This window comes from Cricetulus griseus, chromosome 7, assembly GCF_003668045.3.
Source record: "Cricetulus griseus strain 17A/GY chromosome 7, alternate assembly CriGri-PICRH-1.0, whole genome shotgun sequence".
In the NCBI taxonomy this organism is placed as follows: Eukaryota; Metazoa; Chordata; class Mammalia; order Rodentia; family Cricetidae; genus Cricetulus; species Cricetulus griseus.
Window position 1 is genome coordinate 132,138,181 of NC_048600.1, and position 21,803 is coordinate 132,159,983.

The 21,803-nt window shown below is 47.1% G+C and overlaps 1 protein-coding gene across 4 annotated transcripts in view; it reads left to right on the forward strand.

Annotated features, from left to right (window-relative positions):
- The first annotated feature begins 5,049 nt into the window (after positions 1 to 5,049).
- The window catches only part of Rptor (regulatory associated protein of MTOR complex 1), a 258,920-nt gene continuing 242,166 nt past the window's right edge, over positions 5,050 to 21,803 (forward strand). For 2 of the 4 annotated variants that reach the window (XM_027425467.2, XM_027425470.2), the window contains exon 1: positions 5,051 to 5,433. In XM_027425467.2, the coding sequence (XP_027281268.1) occupies positions 5,272 to 5,433 (162 nt within the window). In that variant the 5' untranslated portion in view covers positions 5,051 to 5,271. Of the gene's footprint in view, positions 5,434 to 21,803 lie in introns of all 4 variants that reach the window. The other 2 variants (XM_027425469.2, XM_027425468.2) reach the window with 2 other exon arrangements.

Genomic DNA, 21,803 nt, shown 5'->3' on the forward strand with positions numbered 1-21,803 from the left:
TACTGGAGAATGACTTGGCCTGGCCTGTACGCAAGCCTGCGCACAGGGTGTCTGTGCTGGATGGCCTCCTGCCCTGAGAAAAGGGTTGCAGCCGGTCCCAGCCAAGCCAAAGGGTGCTGAAAAGACAGCCACGTCAGTTCTTTTTGGGAAAGAAAGGCTGTTTGTCTGAGCCTCTCATCCAGACCTCCCGCCCTGGGTGCCCTCTTCCCTCTCCTGCTGGCCGCCGTTACACATGACCAACGTCTCAGGGGCCTGTATTTGTCTTCTTGCTCACTTCACTGTATCTTTGGCATCAGGCTGTCAAGGTTATGTGTTTGTATACATGTATGTATGTATGTCAGTATATGTTCATGTATGTACATTTGTGTATGTATGTATATGTTCGTGTGTGCATCTTTGTGTGAATGTGTATGTTCATGTGTGTACATGATTATGTTTGTATGTATGTGTTCATGTGTTTGTATGATTGTGTATGTATGTGTGTATGTATGTATTCATGTGTGTACGTACATGATTGTGTATGTGTGTATGTATGTATGTGTTCATGTGTGTGCATGTTTGCGTGTGCATGTCTGTGTATGTTCATGTGTGTGCATCTTTGTGTGAATGTGTATGTTCATGTGTGTACATGATTATGTTTGTATATATGTGTTCATGTGTTTGTATGATTGTGTATGTATGTGTGTATGTATGTATTCATGTGTGTACATGATTGTGTATGTGTGTATGTATGTATGTGTTCATGTGTGTGCATGTTTGCGTGTGCATGTCTGTGTATGTTCATGTGTGTGCATCTTTGTGTGTGTGTAAGACAGAGATGCTAGAGGCCAGAGGACAATGGTGGATGGTGTTCCTTAGGTGCCTTCACCTTGTTTGCAGATGGGAGTTTCTCACTGGAAAGTAGCTGACAAATAGGCTGCTGGCCATCAAGCCCCAGGGATTTGCCCGTCTTTACCACTCCAAGCACTGGGATTACAATGAATACAATGAAGTACCATCTCTCCTGCAATTTTTTTTTTTTTTGAGACAGGGTCTCATTGTGTAGCTCTGCCTGGCCTGGAACTTACTATGTAAACCAGGCAGGCCTTGAACTCACAGAGAGTGCTGAGATTAAAGGCATATGCTACTGTGCCTAGCACACTTAAAACAAAACAAAAACACAAAACACATGAGTTTCTGGGGCTCAAACTGAGGCCCTCATGCTTGCAGGAGAAGCTCTTTACAGACTGAGCATCTCCTTGGTAGTCAAAAGCTTTCGGGCTGGTCAGGGGTGATGTGGTCCACCGCCCTGCGAAGGATGAGGTCCTTCCTATTGTCTGGGAGGTCAGCTGCATTTCTGCTCGTTTGAGGTCAGAGCTGGGCCCAGAAGCCCTTCCTCTCTTCCTGCTGGAGTCTGCATCCTGATACTGCCCATCAGCTGTTGGTCTCATGCATTTGGTTTATAAACGCCTTTCTTCATGTAGGCAGGGACTGTAGTAGACTGTGGGGGTGGGGCTGTCCTTAACCCACCTCCATTTTCAGCACGAGACTCAGACCAGACTTTACACAGTTCTGGGAGTGTATAAGATGCATTTTCATTATTAGACGGTTTCAGTGAGCTGCTTCATGGAAAGTGCTGTCCTTGCTGATGAATGATGAGGAGACACTGACGTGGGAACCAGAGGTCTAAGTGGCCAGTTGATCACATACCACAGAGCCTGGGCCGGCCCTGCAGAAATGTCAACCCTTTAGTTGTCTTCAGCCTGTTGTTTGTTACAGAGGTGCTCTGCCTTCTGAAAACAGTGTCCTTCCAAGGTCTTGTCTGGAATCTGAATAGAAGCATCCAGGACAGATGGAAGATGGTTTCTTTTAAATGGAATAATCTAGCACAATCTTCAATTTTCAGGTTGGGAGCTAGCTGGGCTGTCAACTTCTTCCTGGCTTTCTCATGAATCATAGATTACAGTCTGCATGTGACAGGTGGGGAGGCTGAGGGGCGGGGCTTTGCTGGCACCTGCAGGAATTGGCGCACTGGGGAATTGGATGGTTTGATTCTTTTTGTTTGTTTGTGTTTTTTCTTTGTTTTTGAGATGGAATCTCATGTATCCCAGATTGTTTTTTAATTTTTCCTGTAGCCAAGGATGGCTTTGAACTTCTGAACATTCTGCCTCTATCTCTCAAGTGCTAGAATTGTATAATAAGTTACCATACTTATTTCTGTGTTGTGTGTTGTACATGCATGGTGTGTGTGTGTGTGTGTGTGGTATGTTGTTGTGTATGTGTGATATATCTGGTGTGTGGTATGTGTGCTATGTGTGTGTGTATGATAGTGTATGTGGAATGAAACTTAGTCATTGGAGGAGACTTTGAAGAGAGTGTTGTCTCCTGTCCATAGCTCTGACTACGTTGCCTAAGTAAAAAATCCAAACCACAAGTCTCTGTCTTCTTACACCCCATGTTTCAGGAGTCTAGGGCAGTAGGTTCCCTTGCAACCTGATCTCTTTATTTTGTGTGTAAGTTCACATATGCGTGAGTGTGTGTGTGTATGTGTGTGTGTACATGTGTGCATAAGTCAGAGGTCAGTCTCAAGTGTTGTTCCTAGAGATGTGCCCACCTCGATTTCCTTTTTTAAGGGTGTGTGTGTGTGTGTGTGAGTGTGTGTGTGTGTGTGTGTGTGTTTATGTGTATCTCACATATGTGTGGGTACCCACAGTGGCCAGAAGAGGGTGTCAGAGAGCCTGGAGATGGAGTTGCCTGTGTTTGTGAAGGTTTAATGCCACTACTTTTGTGTATCTGTGGCTTCCTGCAAAATGGCTACAGTAGAGATCTCTGCAGCCCAAGGATGGAGGAAGAACCATGTGGGTATGGTACCTGTGGGCATCATGACTGCAAAATAGGGTAGAGGAACAAGGTGAAGGCAGGATGTGTTGAGATTTCTTCTGGAGATCCTGGAAGTCCTAAAGCCTCTGTGGTGATGACGGGGACACTCTGAGATAGACGTAATGGTCCTGACTGCCCTGAAACTCCATTTGTAGACCAGGTTGGCCTCAAACTCAAAGAGATCCTCCTGCTCTGCCTCCCTAGTTTTAGGATTAAAGGAGGGTGCCATGCCCAACTGGGGATTTTTAATTTTTTTTTAAGAGTCAGAGATTTAGCAGGGTTGTTTGTGGCACATGCCTTTAATCCCACCACTTAGAAGGCAGAGACAGGCAGATCTCTCTGAGTTCGAGGTCAGCCTGGTCTACAGATTGAGTTCCAGGACAGCCAGAGATTCATAGAGAAACCCTGTGTCAAGAAACCAAACAAACCAAACCAAACCAAACCAAACCAAACCAGGGACAGCCAGAGATTCATAGAGAAACCCTGTGTCGAGAAACCAAACCAAACCAAACCAAACCAAACCAAACCAAACCAGGGACTTACTCTGTAGCCTAGACTGACCTAAGCGTATTCACAAGCTTATTTTATCCTTTCAGTAATATTCTTTAATCTTACCATCCAAACTTTACAGTCCAGAAACCTAAGACTGAGGTCACACAGCTTGAAACTGGTAACACTGACTCTAATAGAGGCTCCTCCAATGCCAAAGCCCAAGGCAGAGATGAGATGGGCGCCTTTGCCTGCCTGAACTGTAGCTAAAGGTTAAGAGTGTCTCAGTAAGCACCCTGGTTCTGCAAGGCTGACACCACATGTCATGTTTAATTTATATTCCCGTTGCACCATCATAGTTCTCAGGATATGTCAATAACAGATTTACTGAATTGGAAGAGAGCAGGTACTGCACGAGGCTTGCTTCAGTGAGCAGACAGCGGGAGCTTTAGTCATTTGTACACGAAGCTGTAGCAAGATAAGTATAAACTGCCCAGACAAAAGATAGATGAGACAAAAATTCATAATCAAAACTGGTGGTGGTGGCGCTCACCTTTAATCCCGATAGATAGGAGGAGCTCTGCGAGTTTGAGGTCAGCCTGGTCTACAGGGTGAGTTCCAGGACAGCCAGGACTGTGCTGCCACCACTGCGCCATCTTTCTCCTTTTAAAAATGGAAATATTAAAAAGAAAGTCCCACCGGACAGTGGTGGCACACGCCTTTAATGCCAGCACTCCGCAGGCAGAGGCAGGTGGATCTCTGCTCTGTGAGTTCGAGGCTAGCCTGGTCTCCAGAGCGATTCCCAGGACAGCCAGGGCTACACAGAGAGAAACCCTGTCTTGAAAAAACAAAAACCAAACCAAACAAAAAAGGACCCCAGTTTTATGTGTCTACTATCAATGGTTCTTTCTGATTTTTTTTTTTTTCTTAAACCACCTTTTAAAATCAGGACGAAACAGAGTGGCCTTTTACTTTAATATAAAGGACATGGCTGTGCTTGTAGTAGCAAAAGCTCTTAAAGATCTCCGAGCGGGCATGGCTTCAACGGCAGGATTGATTTTTGTAACACCAGTCCCGGGAGCCAACCGAGATCAGCTAAGGGGAAAGGACGTGGTAACCCCGGTAACGGAGTGGGGGGCGGGGAGGGCGGCACCCTGAGAGCTCGGCCCTCTTTCGGGTCGAGCGGCGAGAACGCTCGAAGAGGTTTGGCACATTGGACACGCCGTCGGCAGCGGTGCATGCTGGGTCCCGGGCAACATGGCGTCCTCCTTGACGTGCTGATGAGAGGAGTTTCACTGTTGCTCCAGAGCAGAGGGCAAAACTCCCCCGACCTCCTCAGCCCGCTTCTCCCGTGTGGCTCGCGGGCCCGTGTCGCGCGAGTCTCGGGCCTCGTTCCCGGGCAGGAGGGAGCCGCGAAGCCGAGGGCCGGCGCCGGCCAGGCCGCGGGGACCGGGGGCTGAGGAGCCGGCTGCGGGCGGGCGCGATGGGCCGGTCCCGCCTCAGGTTGCAGCCCCTCAGGCGAGTGCGGGACCCGCAGGGCTGAGCGCGGCGGCCTGAGCCCGAACCGCCGGAGCCCGACCCCGAGGCCTGTCCCGCGAGCGGGCGGCCTGCGGCCCCGGATCCGCCGAGAGCAGGGTCACCCCAGGCCCGAGCGCGCCGCCGAGCGGCCCGGCGCCCGGGCGCCCGCCCCGCCCGCCGCCCCCTCCGACCGACTTCCCGCCCGGAGTTGGCGATCCCGAGCGAGAGCCCCTCCTTGGAACCCCCTCCCGCGCCTCCCGCCCGCGCCCCGGCTCCGCGCACCCCGGCTCCGCGCACCCCGGCTCCCCGCCGCCGAGTCTGGCCCCTCGGCTTGGGCCCCACGAGCTGTTCAGGCTGGAGGTCCTTGAGCGCTTGCTGCCCCGGACCCCCCTCCCCCTCCCCCCGATGGAGGCGGAGATGCTGCCGTCGCCTCTGGTGGGACTCGGGGAGGACGAGGAGGCCGACGTGACAGACTGGAACCTGCCTCTGGCTTTTATGAAGAAGAGACACTGCGAGAAAATTGAAGGCTCCAAGTCTTTAGCGCAGAGCTGGAGAATGAAGGATCGGGTAAGTGGTCCCCATGGCATCCGCCTCCCGGACCTGGAAAGTTTCTCAGAGTCACAAAGTCCTGAGCAAGGACAGCTTCTTGGGGGTGGGGTGGGGGGGTGGTAGTATCTGGAAGCCACGTGCGGCATGTTAAACTAAAACCCAGCAGCTGCTCCAGACTCCGGTTTTGGTTGAACGTAGATGTACGTGGCTGGTATGGCCAAGAGGTTACTTCGTGAATTCAGATGAAGTTTTTAATTCAGGGAAAAAAAATCAAATTAAGAGCTAATTGTACCGCAGATGCTTATGTGTCTTTTAATATACTTAGTAACACTTAGAGGAAAGACAGTTTGGGAAATAAGACATGAACCCGCGCAATTAGTCTGCTTTTGTGGTCTGGTTTTTGAAATAGCCAGGACAGCTGTCTGGTGCAAAGTGCCAGGAAACAGGGTACTTGACAAGGTAGTTGCAGCGCGCTCCATCCCAGTCCTACAAACGGTTTGTTTGGAAGCGTGACTCCCCGTGTATGTGACTTCTTGCTGCTGTGTCTTCAGTGGAAGAGACTCTCCCCAGAGGTTGGAACTTGGGTTCAGGTTCTAGGCAGCTCTCATGGTGTTGGAGTGTCATGAGACAGCTTCAGCTCTGCTGAGCTCGTCTTTCCACCCTCTAATAGTCTAACAAAAGGGGGGCACTCTCAGTTTGCCTTTACTGTTTACTCCTGCCAGGCTTCTTTGATTCCTGTGAACTTTTCAGTATAAAAGAGGAAATTGCTGTTGTCACGCATCATTTGTTTATAGTTTATGTGTATTTTTACAGGAGGCGGTTGTTTTAAAAAGGTGCATGATGTCAAACACTTAACATAGTTCTAGAAGTAACCAATGTTTTGGTTATTGATTGGGTTGAATTTTAGGTTATAAAAATTCAATCAAGCTGGGCGGTGGTGGCGCAGGCCTGTAATCCCAGCACTCGGGTGGCAGAGGCAGGCAGGTCTCTGTGAGTTCGAGGCCAGCCTGGTCTACAGAGTGAGTTCCAGGACAACCTCCAAAGCAATACAGAGAAACCCTGTCTCAAAAAAACAAACAAACAAACAAACAACAAACAAACAAAAGTTCATTCAAAAGCAGTTTAGATTGGGCATGTTTGACACTCTGCAGGCTAAAGCAGGAGTGTCACAGTCAGTTCCAGGCTAGCCTGTACTACTGAGTGTAAACCTTGTGGCAAAGAAGAACAATACAGATAATAAACTGATGGTTTAGAGAGATTGCATAAAAAGCCCGTTTTATGGACATAACTAGTAACTTGGGTTACTAGTTATGACGAGATAACTAGTTATGACGAGATAATGTTTTGGTTGCAATGCATATATAAAATTTGTTTTAAAGCAACTCTTTTTTTAAATTCTAGGTGAAGTTTTCACTTAAATTTTTTTCTGTTCTTTAGAAATGTGGTTTCTGTTGCCCCCTAAACCTGCACTTAAACTGATGTGTATGTAACCTTGGCTGTCCTGGAACTCGCTCTGTAGACCAGGCTGGCCTCGAACTCACAGAGATCCACCTGCCTGTGCCTCCTGGTGCTGGGATTAAAGGCGTGTGGCCCTACCACCACCACCACCACTAGGCTGCACTTTAATGTAGGCATTACTTTTTAATTTCTTTTTTTTTTTTTATTTTTGAGGCTGGGTTTCTCGTAGTCCAGGCTGGCTTGCCATGTTGTCAGGAATGACCCTGAGTTTCTGATCCTGGGGTGGGGTGTGCACCATCATGTCAAGTTTTATTGGTGCTGGGAATCAAGCTCAAGAGTTATGTGCGTGCAGGCAAACCCCTATTGTTGTTGTTGTTGTTGTTATTATTATTATTATTATTATTATTATTATTATTATTGATTTTTCGAGACAGGGTTTCTCTGTGTAGCTTTGAGGACCAGGCTGACCTCGAACTCAGATCCACCTAACTCTGCCTCCCGAGTGCTGGGATCAAAGGTGTGCGCCACCACTGGGGGCAGAACACCTATCATTAAAGTGTGTGTGTGTTTGTTTTGCTGGGTGGTGACCTTTAATCCCAGCATCTTGGAGGCAGAGGCAGGCCAGTTTCTGTGTTTGAGACCTGCCTGGTCTACAGGGAAACCTGCCTGGGGTGGGGGTGGGGGGAATGTAAGTTCTTAGTAACTCCTGACTTGCTACTTAGAAGATCAGGGAAGAAAGTTTGCTGCCTCTGGCCTTTTCAAATTGTTCAGTGAAGAGGAAAATTGTCAGCTGACATTTTCAGTAAGTTTGTGAGACTTGGTGTCACAGGGTCTCCTGAATAGAGGCTGCAAGATTGAATGGCCACACGAGTTGGAAGGTGTTGTGAATGAACGAAACTGGGCAGGTTAGGAGAGTGTCTCATGCTTAAAGACAGATGCCACAGGTTGGCTGACTTAGTGTCTGGTGCCTTTTCTGGAAGGATGTGTTCATTGATGAGGCACTTGGGCCTCAGTGAGCTCTTTCCTGTAAGCCAGAAAGTCTGTTTATTTGAGATGGCCCTTGTGTCATGGTTGTGGCTGCTGCCTTGGTACTTGCTGCATAACCCAGGCTGGCACCAAGCTTGCAGCAGTCTTCTTGCTTTAGTCTCCTGGAATGCTAGTTATTACAGATGTGCATCACCAGGGCCAGCTTTTCTTTTTTTCTTTTTCTAAGATTTGTTTATTTGTTTATGTGTTTTTATATATGTGAGGGCTCTATCTGCATGTCTGCCTGCAGGCCAGATGAGGGCATCAGATCCCATTATAGATGGTGTGAGTCACCATGTGGTTGCTGGGAATTGAACTCAGGTCCTCTGGAAGGGCGGGCAGTCAGTGCTCTAAACCACTGAGCCATTTCTCCAGCCCCCTTTAAACTTTTTTTTTAACGATAGGCTCTCACTATGTCGCCCTTTCTGGCCTGATGATAACTATGTAGACCTGGCTGGCCTTGAACTCCCACAGATGTACCTGTCTCTGCTTTTCACTGGGATTAAAGGTGTGAGCCCATTATGTCTTTTTTAATTAATTAATTTTTGCATGCAAGCCTTTCAGTTTAAAATGTTGGTCTTAATTCAGAGATTTAAAAGCAAAACATTCTGACAGTGAAGGCAAAACAAACCCTTTGGGGGAAGGTTTGGCTTGCGGGTTATTCATGTGTGACAGGCAATAGTGGCAACTATTAGCAGTCCCAGTCGTCTCACTGTGTGGGCTGTCTTCTGAGAGCCTGATCTTGCACCTTCCTGAGAATGAGGTGCAGCTCTCTGTTCTTTTGTTAATTAATTTTTTTGTTTTGTTTTTCGAGACAGGGTTTCTCTGTGTAGCTTTGGAGCCTGTCCTGGAACTCACTGTGTAGACCAGGCTGGTCTTGAACTCACAGAGATCTGCCTGCCTTTGTACAACACCAACGCCCGGCAATTAATTAAGTTTTAAAAGATTTATTTGTTTTATGTATATGGATGTTTTGTCTGCATGTATTTCTACACATCAGAAGAGAGCATCATGTCCCGTGGGACCAGTTACAGATGCGTGTGAGCCTCCGTGTGGTTGTTAAGAATCGAACTCAGGACCTCTGGAAGAGCAGCACCCCCTTAACATTTTAATTACTAAGTTACTTTAGATTGTTGTTTGGTTAATTCTATATATGGGGAATGCTATATATATATGTATCAATAGTGTTTGGGAAATATAATTGTCAAATAACTAGAAACATACATGAATTAGAGTTAAACATAAGTCATTCATGGGCTGGTGGCAAATAGAGGTTGTATGGGTCTCCCTGTTTGTTTTACTGTTGTACTTAATAGTTCTTACAGCGGGGCTGAAGAGGTAGCTCAGTGGTTAAGAGCGCTGACTGCTCTTCCTGAGGACCTGGGTTCAATTCCCAGCACCCACATGGCAGCTCACATCTGTCTGTAACTCCGGTTCCAGGAAATCCAGTACCCTCACACAGACATACATTCAGGCAAAACACCAATGTACATAAAATAAAAATAATAAAAAAAATAGTTCTTACAGTATTCATTTTCCTGATGGACAGAGGTATGGTGGGGATATTTGGTCTCAGATGGATCTTTTGCCCGGCATATATGTGGAATGGGACCTGGGAAGTCTGAGAACTGTTGTCCTGAAAGAGGCATTGTGGCTCATACCTGGGTATGTGAATGCAGGAGTATGCATTCTTGGCCAGCCTGGGCTACACATATGAATGATTAAATTTCAAGCCAGCCTGGATTCAGAGTGAGCTCTTGTCTTAAAAAAAAGAAAAGAAAGTATTGACATGTATGTGTTGTCTGTGTAGGACTGTTGATACCATCTAATGTGATTAGGACTATTGATAGACACACCGTCTAATGTATGTAGGGCTATTGATCAGCACAGTCCATATGTGTGTTGGGCCATTGTGTGTAGTCCACAGGTGTGTACATGTAACTGTATCAGGAGCCTGTGTGGCTGGAGTACTTCCTGGTCCCTTGTGTTTCTCTCTGCCTGGCCTTGTGCCCTTCCTAAAGGATTCCAATTAGGCTCTGTCTCACTACATGGGGCCTGCTGTCTGTGCTGATCTTTTGTTGCTAAATCTAAAGGTCCTTCTCTGTCCTCAACCTGTTTGACTTACTTGCATTTGATCCAGCTGATCCTTCTGTGCAGTTGTTCATCTTTTGCTTTGGGTTTTCATGGAAGTCAGATTTTCCTCTTGGTTTGCTGTTGGCTGCTGCTCAGACTTCTTTGCTGGTTGGCACCTAAGTGAGGAGTGCCCAGGATGTGTCTTGTTGTGAACTAATCTTGTCTGATTCATGGCTTCAATTCTGTCATGCCAGTGACACTCACTCACAGCTTGCTTTAGTTCTGACCTCCCTGAACCGTCACTCAGGACGCCTCATTGCCTACTTTGTCTTGGTCACAGTGTTCACCACCATTTAGTCGGTTGCATTCCCTCTCTTTTTTACCCTGCCTAGTTGCATCAGTATGACTTGTGGATGACCTCACGGCGTATCTTACATTAGACTGCCCTGCTTGATCTACCTGGCTACAGTCCTCGTCTAGACAGCTAAGTGTCTTGTTTGGGTGGTGGCAGCTCCACACATGCTCTGCCCTGACCCTTTTATTTTTTAAAGATTTATCTATTGTTTTTTATGCAAGTTGGGCTTTTGCCAGTATGTATGTATGTATGTCTGAGGGTGCCAGATCCCCTGGAACTGGAGCCACAGACAGTTGTGAGCTGCCATGTGGGAGCTGAAAATTGAACCCAGGACCTCTAGAAGAGCAGCCAGTGCTCCTAACGGCTGAGCCAAATCTCCAGCCGGTGCCCTGAGTTTTCGTGCATAATGAGTGGTCAAGGGACCTTCTGAGGCCGAGGCTCTGATGCTTCCTGGTGCTGTGTTTCTGAAATGGTAGAGCAGAGTACAGTCTTGAAGCCTTTGTAAACTGCCTGCCTGTTGTTCAATAGTGATGCCTGAGATAATCTTCCCTCTGATCTTTGACCCTTCCTTATTTCAGGTCTTGGTCACTTTCTCAGAGAGGCCTTCTGGATTGCTCAGTCTGAAGCAGCAACCCAGGAACTCATGGCTATTTGGGGGTCACCATTTCCCTGATATTCTCCACATTCCTTCAACCAGATAAAAGAAACTTTAATTATAAAACAAGGAGTTAGTTTGTGCTGGTCCCCAGCAGTTCTAGGTACAAAGAAGGGACCCAATTAAATGTCCTGATGAAGGAGGACTTCCTAAGGCTCAGCTGCGCCGAAAGTCACGTAGGATTATCATCGTCATGCTCTTGGTGAGGATGCTGGAGCCCTAAGGAGGTGACTTGCCTAAAGTCACACGAGCAATATGGCAGCAGTGAAAGGAAGAGGCACTTGAGAAACACAGCCCACTTCTCACAAAAGCGAAACTGAACTTATTGTGCTGTCTCAAAACATTCCCATGCAGGGTTCATGGCAGGTGCCAGCTGGTGCTGGTGTCACAGGAAATGGATAGGAGCTATACATGAAGCAGCATCAAGGACAGTGCTTTCTGCTGTGGGCCGTTGACAGATCTGAGTACTTAGAGTGCTCTAATGAGAACATGATGTGAACATGTGAACGCCCCCCCCCCCCCCAGTCTACTGTAGAATGGAGTATGTCAACATTTGAAACCTGCGTTATCTAGTGAACCAATAAGTCAGTGTGGGCTTGAGTGTGGGGCTTGTGGCATCACAGAGGCTGTAGTATTCAGATGGTTTCAACTCTATAGAATACCACCTACTGAGCATCCGTTTGTGCTGGAATGTTTGCATCCTCCTGCCCTTTCTGGCTTTGGTCTTCCTCTTGGGAAAGAGGCAGACACATGGTAGAATGCAGCTGTACTCTCTGAAGCTACAGGGTAAAGAGATTTACAAGAATGGAGAACACAGCCACTTGTCTCACTAGCACTTTTGAAAATATACTTATTTTTTTCACAGAATGTTAGTTGTTTGAATAAATAATGAGTTTATAATTACTTTTAAATTAATTAATAATATATTGCATTTTAAAATGTTTTGCCCTTTAATACAGAAAGTGTTGATAAATGTAACTCATTAAAAAACCTCTTTGGGGGCCTCAGAGACGCTCTAAGAGCATAAAGGAGGCTGCTGGCAAAAGTTTGAGAGCTGTGTAGTCAGGAGGAGGGTGGGGAGGTCAGGTGGTGACTTAAGTGACATTAAAGACCAAAAAACTCACTTAGTCTGCTACTCACTCTAATCTTTACTCATTCATTCATTTGTTCATAGACAGGGTTTCTCTGTAGCCTTGGCTGTTCTGGAACTCGCTCTGTAGAACCTCTGCCCAGCTGTCATTCTAATATCTTTGCATACAGATATTAGGAGAATGTGGAGTCTCTGAATTGGGGCTGGGGTGTGGCTTTCCTGTGACAAATGTGTGATTGGGCAGTCACTGCCTGACTTATAGCTTCATAGTGACTGCCAAATTCATGCTCCAGTAGCTCTAGACTTTTTCTTGCCTGCGTGCCTGCGTGCGTATGTACGTGAGGAGACCACGGTCGGCCCTCTGTGTTCAGGAGAACTGTTAGTAGTCTTGAGTCATTTCAGAAAGGTTGAGTGTTTACTTGAGCTGTCCTCTGTCTGTCCTCTGGGTCTTGCTTCCTATGATGATAGAAGATCACCCACTCATGATACACTGATGAGTGTGTCAGTGATGTTTGTAGATGAGAGTGATGGTGTCACTAGGGCTTTCATATCAGATAAATTTGTCACCTGTATTGAGTCCTGGTGTGAAACAGGACTCATGTTGAGGATCATCTATAGGGACCTGACTTTGGGAACTTTAGTCGGATCCAGCAGACTTGCCCGGTTCGTACCTGAGCTGGGCAGTATGGATTGAGAAACAGGTAAAGAAACTAAGGAAAAGACAGACAGAATAAAGTCAGGAGGGCAATCCAGTGGATACTGAACACTCCAAGTTTATTCTTCAACGTTCTTATATACCCCAACCAAAAAGAGGAAGACTTTTATCATGACACAAGGAACAAACAGACTTCCTTAATTCTCTAAACGTTTAGTAACCTAGTCTTAGATTAAATTCCTGGTTAGGCTTTGAGGGTTAAGAGTAAGCACATCTTAGACCAAGTGTATTGTTATTTCTTTTTTTTTTTAAAGATTTATTATGTGTACAGTGTTCGACACCAAATCTCATTACAGATGGCTGTGAGCCACCATGTGGTTGCTGGGAATTGAACTCAGGACCTTTGGAAGAGCAGGTAGTGCTCTTAACCTAACTGCTGAGCCATCTCTGCAGCCCCAAGTCTATTGTTATTTAGATAAGACATCCACACCTAAGACCAAACATCCTATAGTAGCTACACCTTAGACCTTTAGGTCTTATGATTGTAGCCTTGGAAGAGTAAGGATGGTTTTGAACTCTCTGACCAGGATGAAGGGAAGCCATTTTTTCCCCCCCTGAGATAGGGTTTCTTTGTGTAGCTTTGGAGCCTATCCTGGCACTCTCTTTGGAGACCAGGCTGGCCTCGAACTCACAGAGATCCACCTGCCTCTGCCTCCGAGTGCTGGGATTAAAGGTGTGCACCACCAACGCCCGGCTGAAGGGAAGCCATTTTTATGGACCCAGACACATCGACCAAATTATATTCAGCTACTCCTGCATGGAAGCCTGGGGAATATCAAACCCAGATTTGTGTCTGGGGGTGGGAGTAAAGGGCTCAGGAAGGGATGACAGCAGAGGTGGAGGGGGCCAGTGGTAATCTCAGTGAGACTGAGGCCCGAGTCCTTGAGGGTAGGTAGTCCTTGATGTAACCACAGCAGAATGGAGGATGCTTATCACTTCAGCTGACCTGAGGGAGGTAAAGTCAGGGAATCTGACTGGGATGTGGGATTAAAATTCAAGCTTGCCAGGCATTTGCTGACTACCCAGTGGTCAGTTCCTCTATTTTCTTGGCACTGGAAGCACATAAGGTTGCCTCTGAGTGTCTCATGTGAACCTCAGGAGTCAGTACAAAAGCATCTGCTTTATAAACGTGCCATGTTTATTTTCAGCTGTGAAAGAGTCCCAGAATGGATCGAAGCATTTCCTCCTCATTATCACCTGGTAGAGTTCTGAACTAGAGTCTCTGCAGGACAGCATGTGACTCCATGTAGATGACCCGCCTGCTACTCCAGATGCGAGTGATACTTGTTTCAGTAGAGCAGAAACTTGACATCTTTGAATTCTAATTTAATAAGTGGAAATGCCATTTCCATAACTATTTGGCATTGTATGTTAACACTGTAACATGTTCTTAAGCCTTGAACCTGTCAGGTGCTGGGGGGTTTGCTGCAGAGAACTTGATACCTTTGGAGGCAGAACAGGAAGCAGCCACAGGCGGCTCACAGGAGGCTGGTGTTCATTTACCCAGAGACAGCAGTGCTATTTCCGATGGGTCTCTTGTTCTCAGCTAATGCCATTTGTATTTTTAAATTTTGACATAATTTTAGACTTACAGAATAGGAGACCAGTGTAATGAGCTTGCACACACTCTTATCTCAGATTCAGGGTGCCACCACCACCCGACCCTAAAGGAGCTTTTATTAGAATTTCCCCACCTTGGATATTTTTTCTTTTTCTTTTCTTTCTTTTTTCCATGTGGTAAGATTTTAGCTATGTTTAGACACACAGTGACTTTAACAACGTCCACAGCCGGGCATGATGGATCTCTATGTATTCGAGGCTAGCCTGATCTACAAAGTGAGTTCCAGGACAGCCAAGGCTGTTACACAGAGAAACCCTGTCTTGAAAAACTTCTCTCTGTCTCTGTCTCTGTCTCTGTCTCTGTCTCTCTCTCTCTCTGTCTCTCTGTCTCTCTCTCTCTCTCTCTCTCTCTCCCTGTCTCCCCCCCTCATTGTGTGTGATCAACACTAGTTACTGTACAGATATCAGAAACAATACATCAGGAAGAGAAAGGATTTATTTTGGCTTGTGCTTCTGACCTCCCAGTCTGTCATCCCCAGCAGCATGTAGTGACTGGAGCCCACGTTGGAGCCAAAAAGAGAGGGCGTAGGGCCTGAGCTCTGCTACCCTGCAAGTGCAAGGCCGCACCCTCACTGATGAGAAGACTACTCATTGGGTCCTGCTTCTTAAAATCCATCATCTCCCCCAAGTGCCAAGTGGAGGACCAGATCTTTAATGTGTGGGCCTTGGAAGGACAGTCACTACTGCCCCCACCTCCAGGTCTGTTTGTTTCTCTTCCCAGACTGAAAGCTGTACTGTAGACTTCAGTTGTGTTTTCTTCTCTTCCAGCTCTTGGGACCTCTGCTGGCCCCTCCCGCTGCCCACCTGTCTGTTGCTGTGCTGCCCAGGCTTGTGGCTGAAGCCATCCTCCTGCTTCTCCAGCTTCAGCCTCCTGAGGACCACTGTGTGCACTGCTGTGTCCGCTTTTGCTGTTCCTCTGTCTATGAATTTGTTGACCTTGACATTGCTGAAGACTACATTTTATAGTGTCTTCACTTTGTGGGCGTCTCTTTGTCTTGTGCTCAGCCTGAGGCTCTGGGTTTAGGTTGAGGTGGGCATTGCTCAGAGCATGCATTTGAAGGCCCATGGTGGTGTTCTGTCCTGCTCATCTATGTCACTTTGCTCTTTTTCACGTGTCACTGTGATTTTGACTTCTGGTTTGTCGAGGGCCCCTCTTCATTGTTCCCTTGCTGCTTTGCTGACTCGTGTGGAGCCTTCTTTCCTCTCCTGCACAGCAGCGGGTTCCAGACTCACCCTGCGCTCCTGCACTCCCTGCTTACCTCAGAGGCTCCAGCCTTTTTCTCCCAGGGTCTGGTTTCTGTTAGAATGCAGTTTAGAAGCCAAGCGCTGGATGCTCGATGTGCACATAGAGGTCTGTGTTTGCTGGTGTTTATTTTACACTGACAACTAAGAGCACCCCTCCTGTGCCCCTCTGTACCTCAGGGTGTTGTCTGCCCTTCCCTGTACTAGTGAGGAACTGTCTCATAAATGTCACTCGTCATTTGCCTAGGCCTGGAATATAGAGTCTAGAAGTTACCAGTGTGTACCACTTAGGAAGGCAGCCCATTAAAAAGTTGTTCTTTACCTTGTGGTTTTCATGTGTGTGTCTAGGTTAGAGATTGACATTGGGTGCCCACTTAAAAGACAAGGCTTCTCACTGTACCTTGACTTCACTGATTGGCTTGACTGGCTGGGCAGCCATCCCTCAGGATTAATTGCCTTCCTAGTGCTGGGTTACAAATGTGTGTTTCCATCTGTGGGTGCTGGGTAGCTTGAACCATGCTTGTGAAGAAAATGCTTTTTTTACTTGCTGAGCTGTCTCAGGACCTTGACCTTGTTTTTTGGGCAAATACATACAATGAAACACATAAACCAGACTGTAAGCTTATGCTATTAAAAATAAGTATGAGTGTTACTTGGAATTTATGAGAAATCATTGTTTATAAACATGTAGGTACCATTTCCATATTTCATCTGGCCCTGAACTTAGCATTATGTGGCCTTGGGGACCATGTACCTTATTTGAGTTGTCCCTAGAAAGGCATCCTTGTCAAACTCCAGGTAGAAACACAGTGTGGCTGTTCTCCACCCACTGCTAAGTGACATGGCAGCGAGGGAAGCTTCTGACATACTGGGCATTCGAAAGGGGTTGATCTGTTGTACGGGAGCCATTGGTTTGTGTCTTGTCTTGTGTTAGCGAAGAAGGTGTCTATGGAGTGGAGGATCTTTGTGCTTAGGCAGAGTGGCTGGGGTGCTGTGCAGGGGAGAAGCAGTTAATTCTCATGCAGTTGAGCTCATGTTCATCAAGAGACCCCTGGGTACTAGGTCCTCCTAACTGTTGGAGATATATTGGTGACCAATTCCTGCTTTTGTTTTGCTTTTGTGACAAGGCCTCACTCTGTAGCCCAGGCTGGTCTCAAATTCATTGTAGTCTTCCTGCTTCAGTCTCCCAAGTGCTGGGATGAGGGGTATATAGCCTCATACCTGGCTTTATGCTGCTATCTATCTATCTATCTATCTATCTATCTATCTATCTATCTGTCTGTCTATCATCTATTTTTTGGGGGGACAGAGCTTCAATGCATAGTCCTCTCTGGCCTGGAACTTACTTCTAGCCTAGCTGGCCTTGAACTCATGACTGTGCTCCTGCTTCTGCCTCTTGAGTGTTTGAATTATAAGCATGTGCTGCCCTACTTGCTTGTTTTGTGGTTTCGGGGATGAAGGGAGTCCTCCTGCCTGCCAACCAGGCTCTCTTCCTTTAAACTGCCCCAGCAAATAAGTCATATTTGAACAACATTCACCAGTTTATTACAGCAGACAGTTGACACAGTGCAGGTGGCGTGCATGGGGGTGGAGAAAGGCCTCTTTCAAAGAGAGACTGAGTCTGCACTCAGGTCAGGCAGGTCAACTAGATCCTCCCTGGGCTGTAGCGCTGCTCTCCTGGGGCCTTTTGGGAGACGTCGTCTGTCCTGGGTAAGGTGGCACTCTGTCCTGTGCACCCTTGGCATTCTGTCACTCTGGGCCTAATGTGCATTGTTTTCTGTCACTGCATAACCACCACTTAGGGCTCTACCATGGATTTGTTCTGTGTAACAAGTGAGTCATACAGAGAATAGGACTTGGTGTTCACTCTGCATCCTCAGTTGCTCTCAGAGCTATGACAGGTTGTAAGTGGTCCAGACACCTGTGTGCAGAAGGTGGCATGTGACATGTAGGCTTCTGGGTATCTATATGAGAATAGGGTATTATGGATCTTGAGAAGAGGAATGGTTATGTATTTGTTTGTGGAAAATGGGGACAGTTTCCTTAAAGAGTGTTTCCTGGGACTTGTTGAAAGCATTGCCTAAAAGTGGCACACTTCTGTCCCTAGCCACTGTCCTTTACCCACCCTTGCTGCCTCGCCTGCTGCTGTGGTGTAAGTGGGAGCCTTCACAGCTCAGCACCTTGTTTGGGCAGTGCTGGTGCACACCTCCATTCCCAGCACTTAGGAGGCAGAGGCAGGAGGATCTCTGAGTTCAAGGCCAGCCTGGGCTACACAGCGAGTTCCAGGACAGCCAGGGCTACATAGAGAAACCCTGTCTCAAGTAACCAAGAGGGAAAACAAACAAACAAACAAAGCTTCTTCTTAAGGATTGCATAGAGGACAGGCTGGAGAGACAGCTCAGTGCAGTGGTTGAGAGCACTGGCTGCTCTTTCAGAGGTTCAGAGTTCAGTTCCCAGCAGCCACATGACACCTCACAGCTACCTGTGATGGGGTTGGATGCCCTCTTCTGGCATCTGGTGTATGTGCAAATAGAGTATCATACACATAAAATAAATAAAAATTAAAGAAAGAATTGTGCAGAGGGGCAGTAGTTTAGAGAGTGTCTGGGATGTAGCTCAGTTAATACAATGGTTGGCTAGCATGCATTGAGTACTAGGTTCACCAGTACCACATAAACTGGGCATGGTGGCCACGCTTGTAATTTCAGCACTTGGGAGTGGAGGCGGTATTAGACATTAAAAGTCATCCTTGGCTATGTATTAAGTCTGTGGCCAGTCTGGGATGATGTGTAGTCCCTGTCTCAAAACGAAAAGAAAGAAGATGGAGAGATGGCTCAGTGGTAAAGAGCAATAGCTGCTCTTGGAGATAACACAGGTTCAATTCCTATTACTCATGTGGCACATCTCACAACCATCGGTGATTTCTGCCCCAGAGTATTTGAGGTGCTTTTCTAGCCTCTAAGGATATCCGTTCGTGCACACACACACAGGCATACACACACATAAAAGTAAAAAAGGAAGGAACATAAGTCTTAAAAAAGGAAGGAACAAGCCAGGTGTTGGTGGCACACAATTTAATTCCAACACTTGGGAGGCAGAGGCAGAGGCAGGTGGATCTCTGTGAGTTCGAGGCCAGCCTGGTCTCCAGAGTGAGTTTGAGGCCAGCCTGGTCTCCAGAGTGAGTTCCAGGACAACCTCCAGAGCTACACAGAGAAACCCTGTCTCGGGAAAAAAAAAAAAAAAAAGGAAGGAGGAAGCAGAGGATAAAGAGTCATAAAAGTAAAAAGTACAGGGATATTGAGATGGTTCAGCAGTTAGGAGTGCTTAGTGCTTGTCTGGAGGACTCGAGTCTGGATTCCAGCACCCAAACTGGGTGACTGCTGACTGCCTGTATCTCCAGCTCCAGGCCTGCACAGGCCTCTGCATGCAGCTTTCTGTCTGTAACTCCTCCCCTCTAATACAAAAGAAAAGAAGCACAGAAAAAATGATAACTCAGACTTTATCCAAATTCTCTTAGCCCTTGCCCAGGTCACAGTTACTGTTCACCTGGCACGGGTGTTGCAAAGCTGCAATCTCTTCTGCTCTTTCTGCTGGCGTGTGTAGCATATTCTGTGTGTTGGTACTTCATTGTTGGCCGTGGGGCCAATGGTCTTCAAGACTTGGCACCAAAGAACCATTGTGGTGCTTTGCCTCTTCTCCAGCTCTTTTCCTGAGGAGGGCTTTATGGGGTTGGTTGTGTGACTGTCTTTCCCTAAGGACTGAGAAAATGGCTGTTACCATGTGTCAGGTGTCTATTTAGTCTACACAGCAGCTCTTTGACAGTTGACTAAACTGAGGCAGGAGATGGTAAATTGTTTTCCAGTGGTCATGTAAACTGTGTGTGTCTGAGTGCCCATCATAGTGTTAGAAGCTGGGTGGGACTCCTCAGACAGTCTTCCTGGTTTATTGATTTTTCTAAGTGTCTTCAGTCGTACCAGCTCCTTTGTGGGAATGAAGAAGGTGTAGACCTCTAGTCTGTGACTCTGGGAAGTAGTGGAAAAACTTTTGGACACTAGCTTGGTGTTTGGGTGAGGCAGGAACTTGACATGCATAGTCCTTTAGGACTGCGTGCCAACTCAGCCTTAACATGGGACACAGCGAGGAGCCTGTGGAGGACTTAAATAGGAGTTAGGCAGGGACAAGGGAGAGGTTTGGGTGTTGGGATGTAGAGAGCCTAGGCAGGTGACAGATGTCTAGGCTCCCAGGAGGAGGAGGAGCTTTTGAATAGAAGAATTCAGTAAGGAAGAGTTTTCAGCTGCCTTTAATTCCAGCGTTCTGGAGGTAGAGGCAATCAGATCTCTGTGAGTTTGAGCTTTCCAGTGCGAGTTACAGTGCCAGTGTCTCGTCTACAGAGTGAGTTCAAGGACACCCAGGGCTACACAGAGAAACCCTGTCTCTGAAAAACAAAAACTAAAAGCAAGCAAGCAAACCAAATAAAAACAGAAACATTTTAAGGAAATGCTCAATGTTCCAAGTTTGAGATTAGATGCTTTTCTTAGGTTCCTTGGTTGCAAAGAGGGTCTCTTCCTAACAGGACCCTAAGGTAATCGCATACATCACACATCCTGGTTGAATGCCACAAAGCAAACTCCTACCAGTCCCTAGGCTAAGTAAGACACATGGTTGGTGTCTGTAAGTGAGGGTGAAGTTGAAGAACTACCAAAATGGCCGATCCGTCTTTGGTGAGATGGTTTAATTGTAGATGTGTGAGGGAGAACAGCAGAGGTTATTGGTGAAGGTATGTGAATCCAGGAGAACCCGAGGAAAAGAATATCAAAGATTTATTAGGAAATACTCATGAATAACAACAAGGTAGAGAGCTGCCGCTAGAGAGCCGCCATGGTCTTCCCTTCTGCCCTGGGGTCAATAGAAGCAGCAATCCTATCTCCGACGACCACACAAGAGTGAGTGACCCCTTCTCTCTCCTTATAAGATGTCATGTCTGCAGACAAGAAGCCACGTCCTAAGGCTGGTACCCCAAGTCTTCATGGAATGAATTCCCACAAGAGGTGTCTAGAAGAGTCGAGCCGCCGTGCTTACTATAGACTGGCAATTGACAGGGCTGTTTCTCAGGAGAGACTAGCAGGGGCAGGGCAGGCAGATTGTGATCTGGAACAGTCTGGGAGCTAGCATAGTTGGGGAGGCTAATGTGGGGGCTTTGATATCCCTAACAGGTACATGTTCCTACGCGTTGGAGGAGCCTGGAGGTTAGTCACGGGCTTTGTTATATATTACAGGAATATGCCAAGGGAAGTGGCCATTTCTAGCCAGTGGAAACCTATTTCACAGGTTCTTTCTTTGTTTATTTGTTTTGTTTTTTGAGACAGGGTTTCTCTGTATGACAGCCTTGGCTGTCCTGGAACTTGCTTTGCAGACCAGGCTGGCCTTGAACTCACAGAGATCTGCCTGCCTCTACCTCAGTGCTGGAATTAAAGCCCTGCATCACCACCGCCTGGCCATTTCACAGGTTCACAGGTTCTTGAGGAATGCTGACTGTTGGCTTTTATCTCTCCATGAGCACTCTAAGACTGAGCCAAGAATGTCATTTTGGAGTTATTGCTGCCTTTTGGAGAATTTGAGTTCTCTTTTGACTTGACAGTGCTCTGATTACCCTGTGTCTTCCTCTCTATCACTGCCAACCTAGAATGCCACTGTCCTGGATTTAGACTTACATGTGCCCTCGTTTTGGGTTTATTTCCCCTGACACTCCCCCCCCCCCGTGTGTGTAGGTGTGTGTGTAGGTGTGTGTGTGTGTGTGTGTGTGTGTGTGTGTGTGTGTGTGTGTGTGTGTGTGTAGGTGTGTGTGTAGGTGTGTGTGTGTGTCTGTGTGTGTGTCTGTGTGTCTGTGTGTCTGTGTGTGTGTGTGTAGGTAGTGGTAGACCTGGGGATTTGGGAGGAGACTCATGACTCATGCTGGAGGGAGTTAGAGTGCCTAGAAAGGAGGAGTTGAGGGTTGCTGTGGGCAGGATGGAGATGGGGCTTGTAGTTCTCCTTGGTGGGAGGGGGCCTGAGAGTCAGAGCCCTTTACGACTCCCATTCCCAACAGGACATTCCAGCAGGCAGGGTTGGTTAGTTGAGGAAACTGAGGCTACATAGAACAGGCAGCTACATCTGC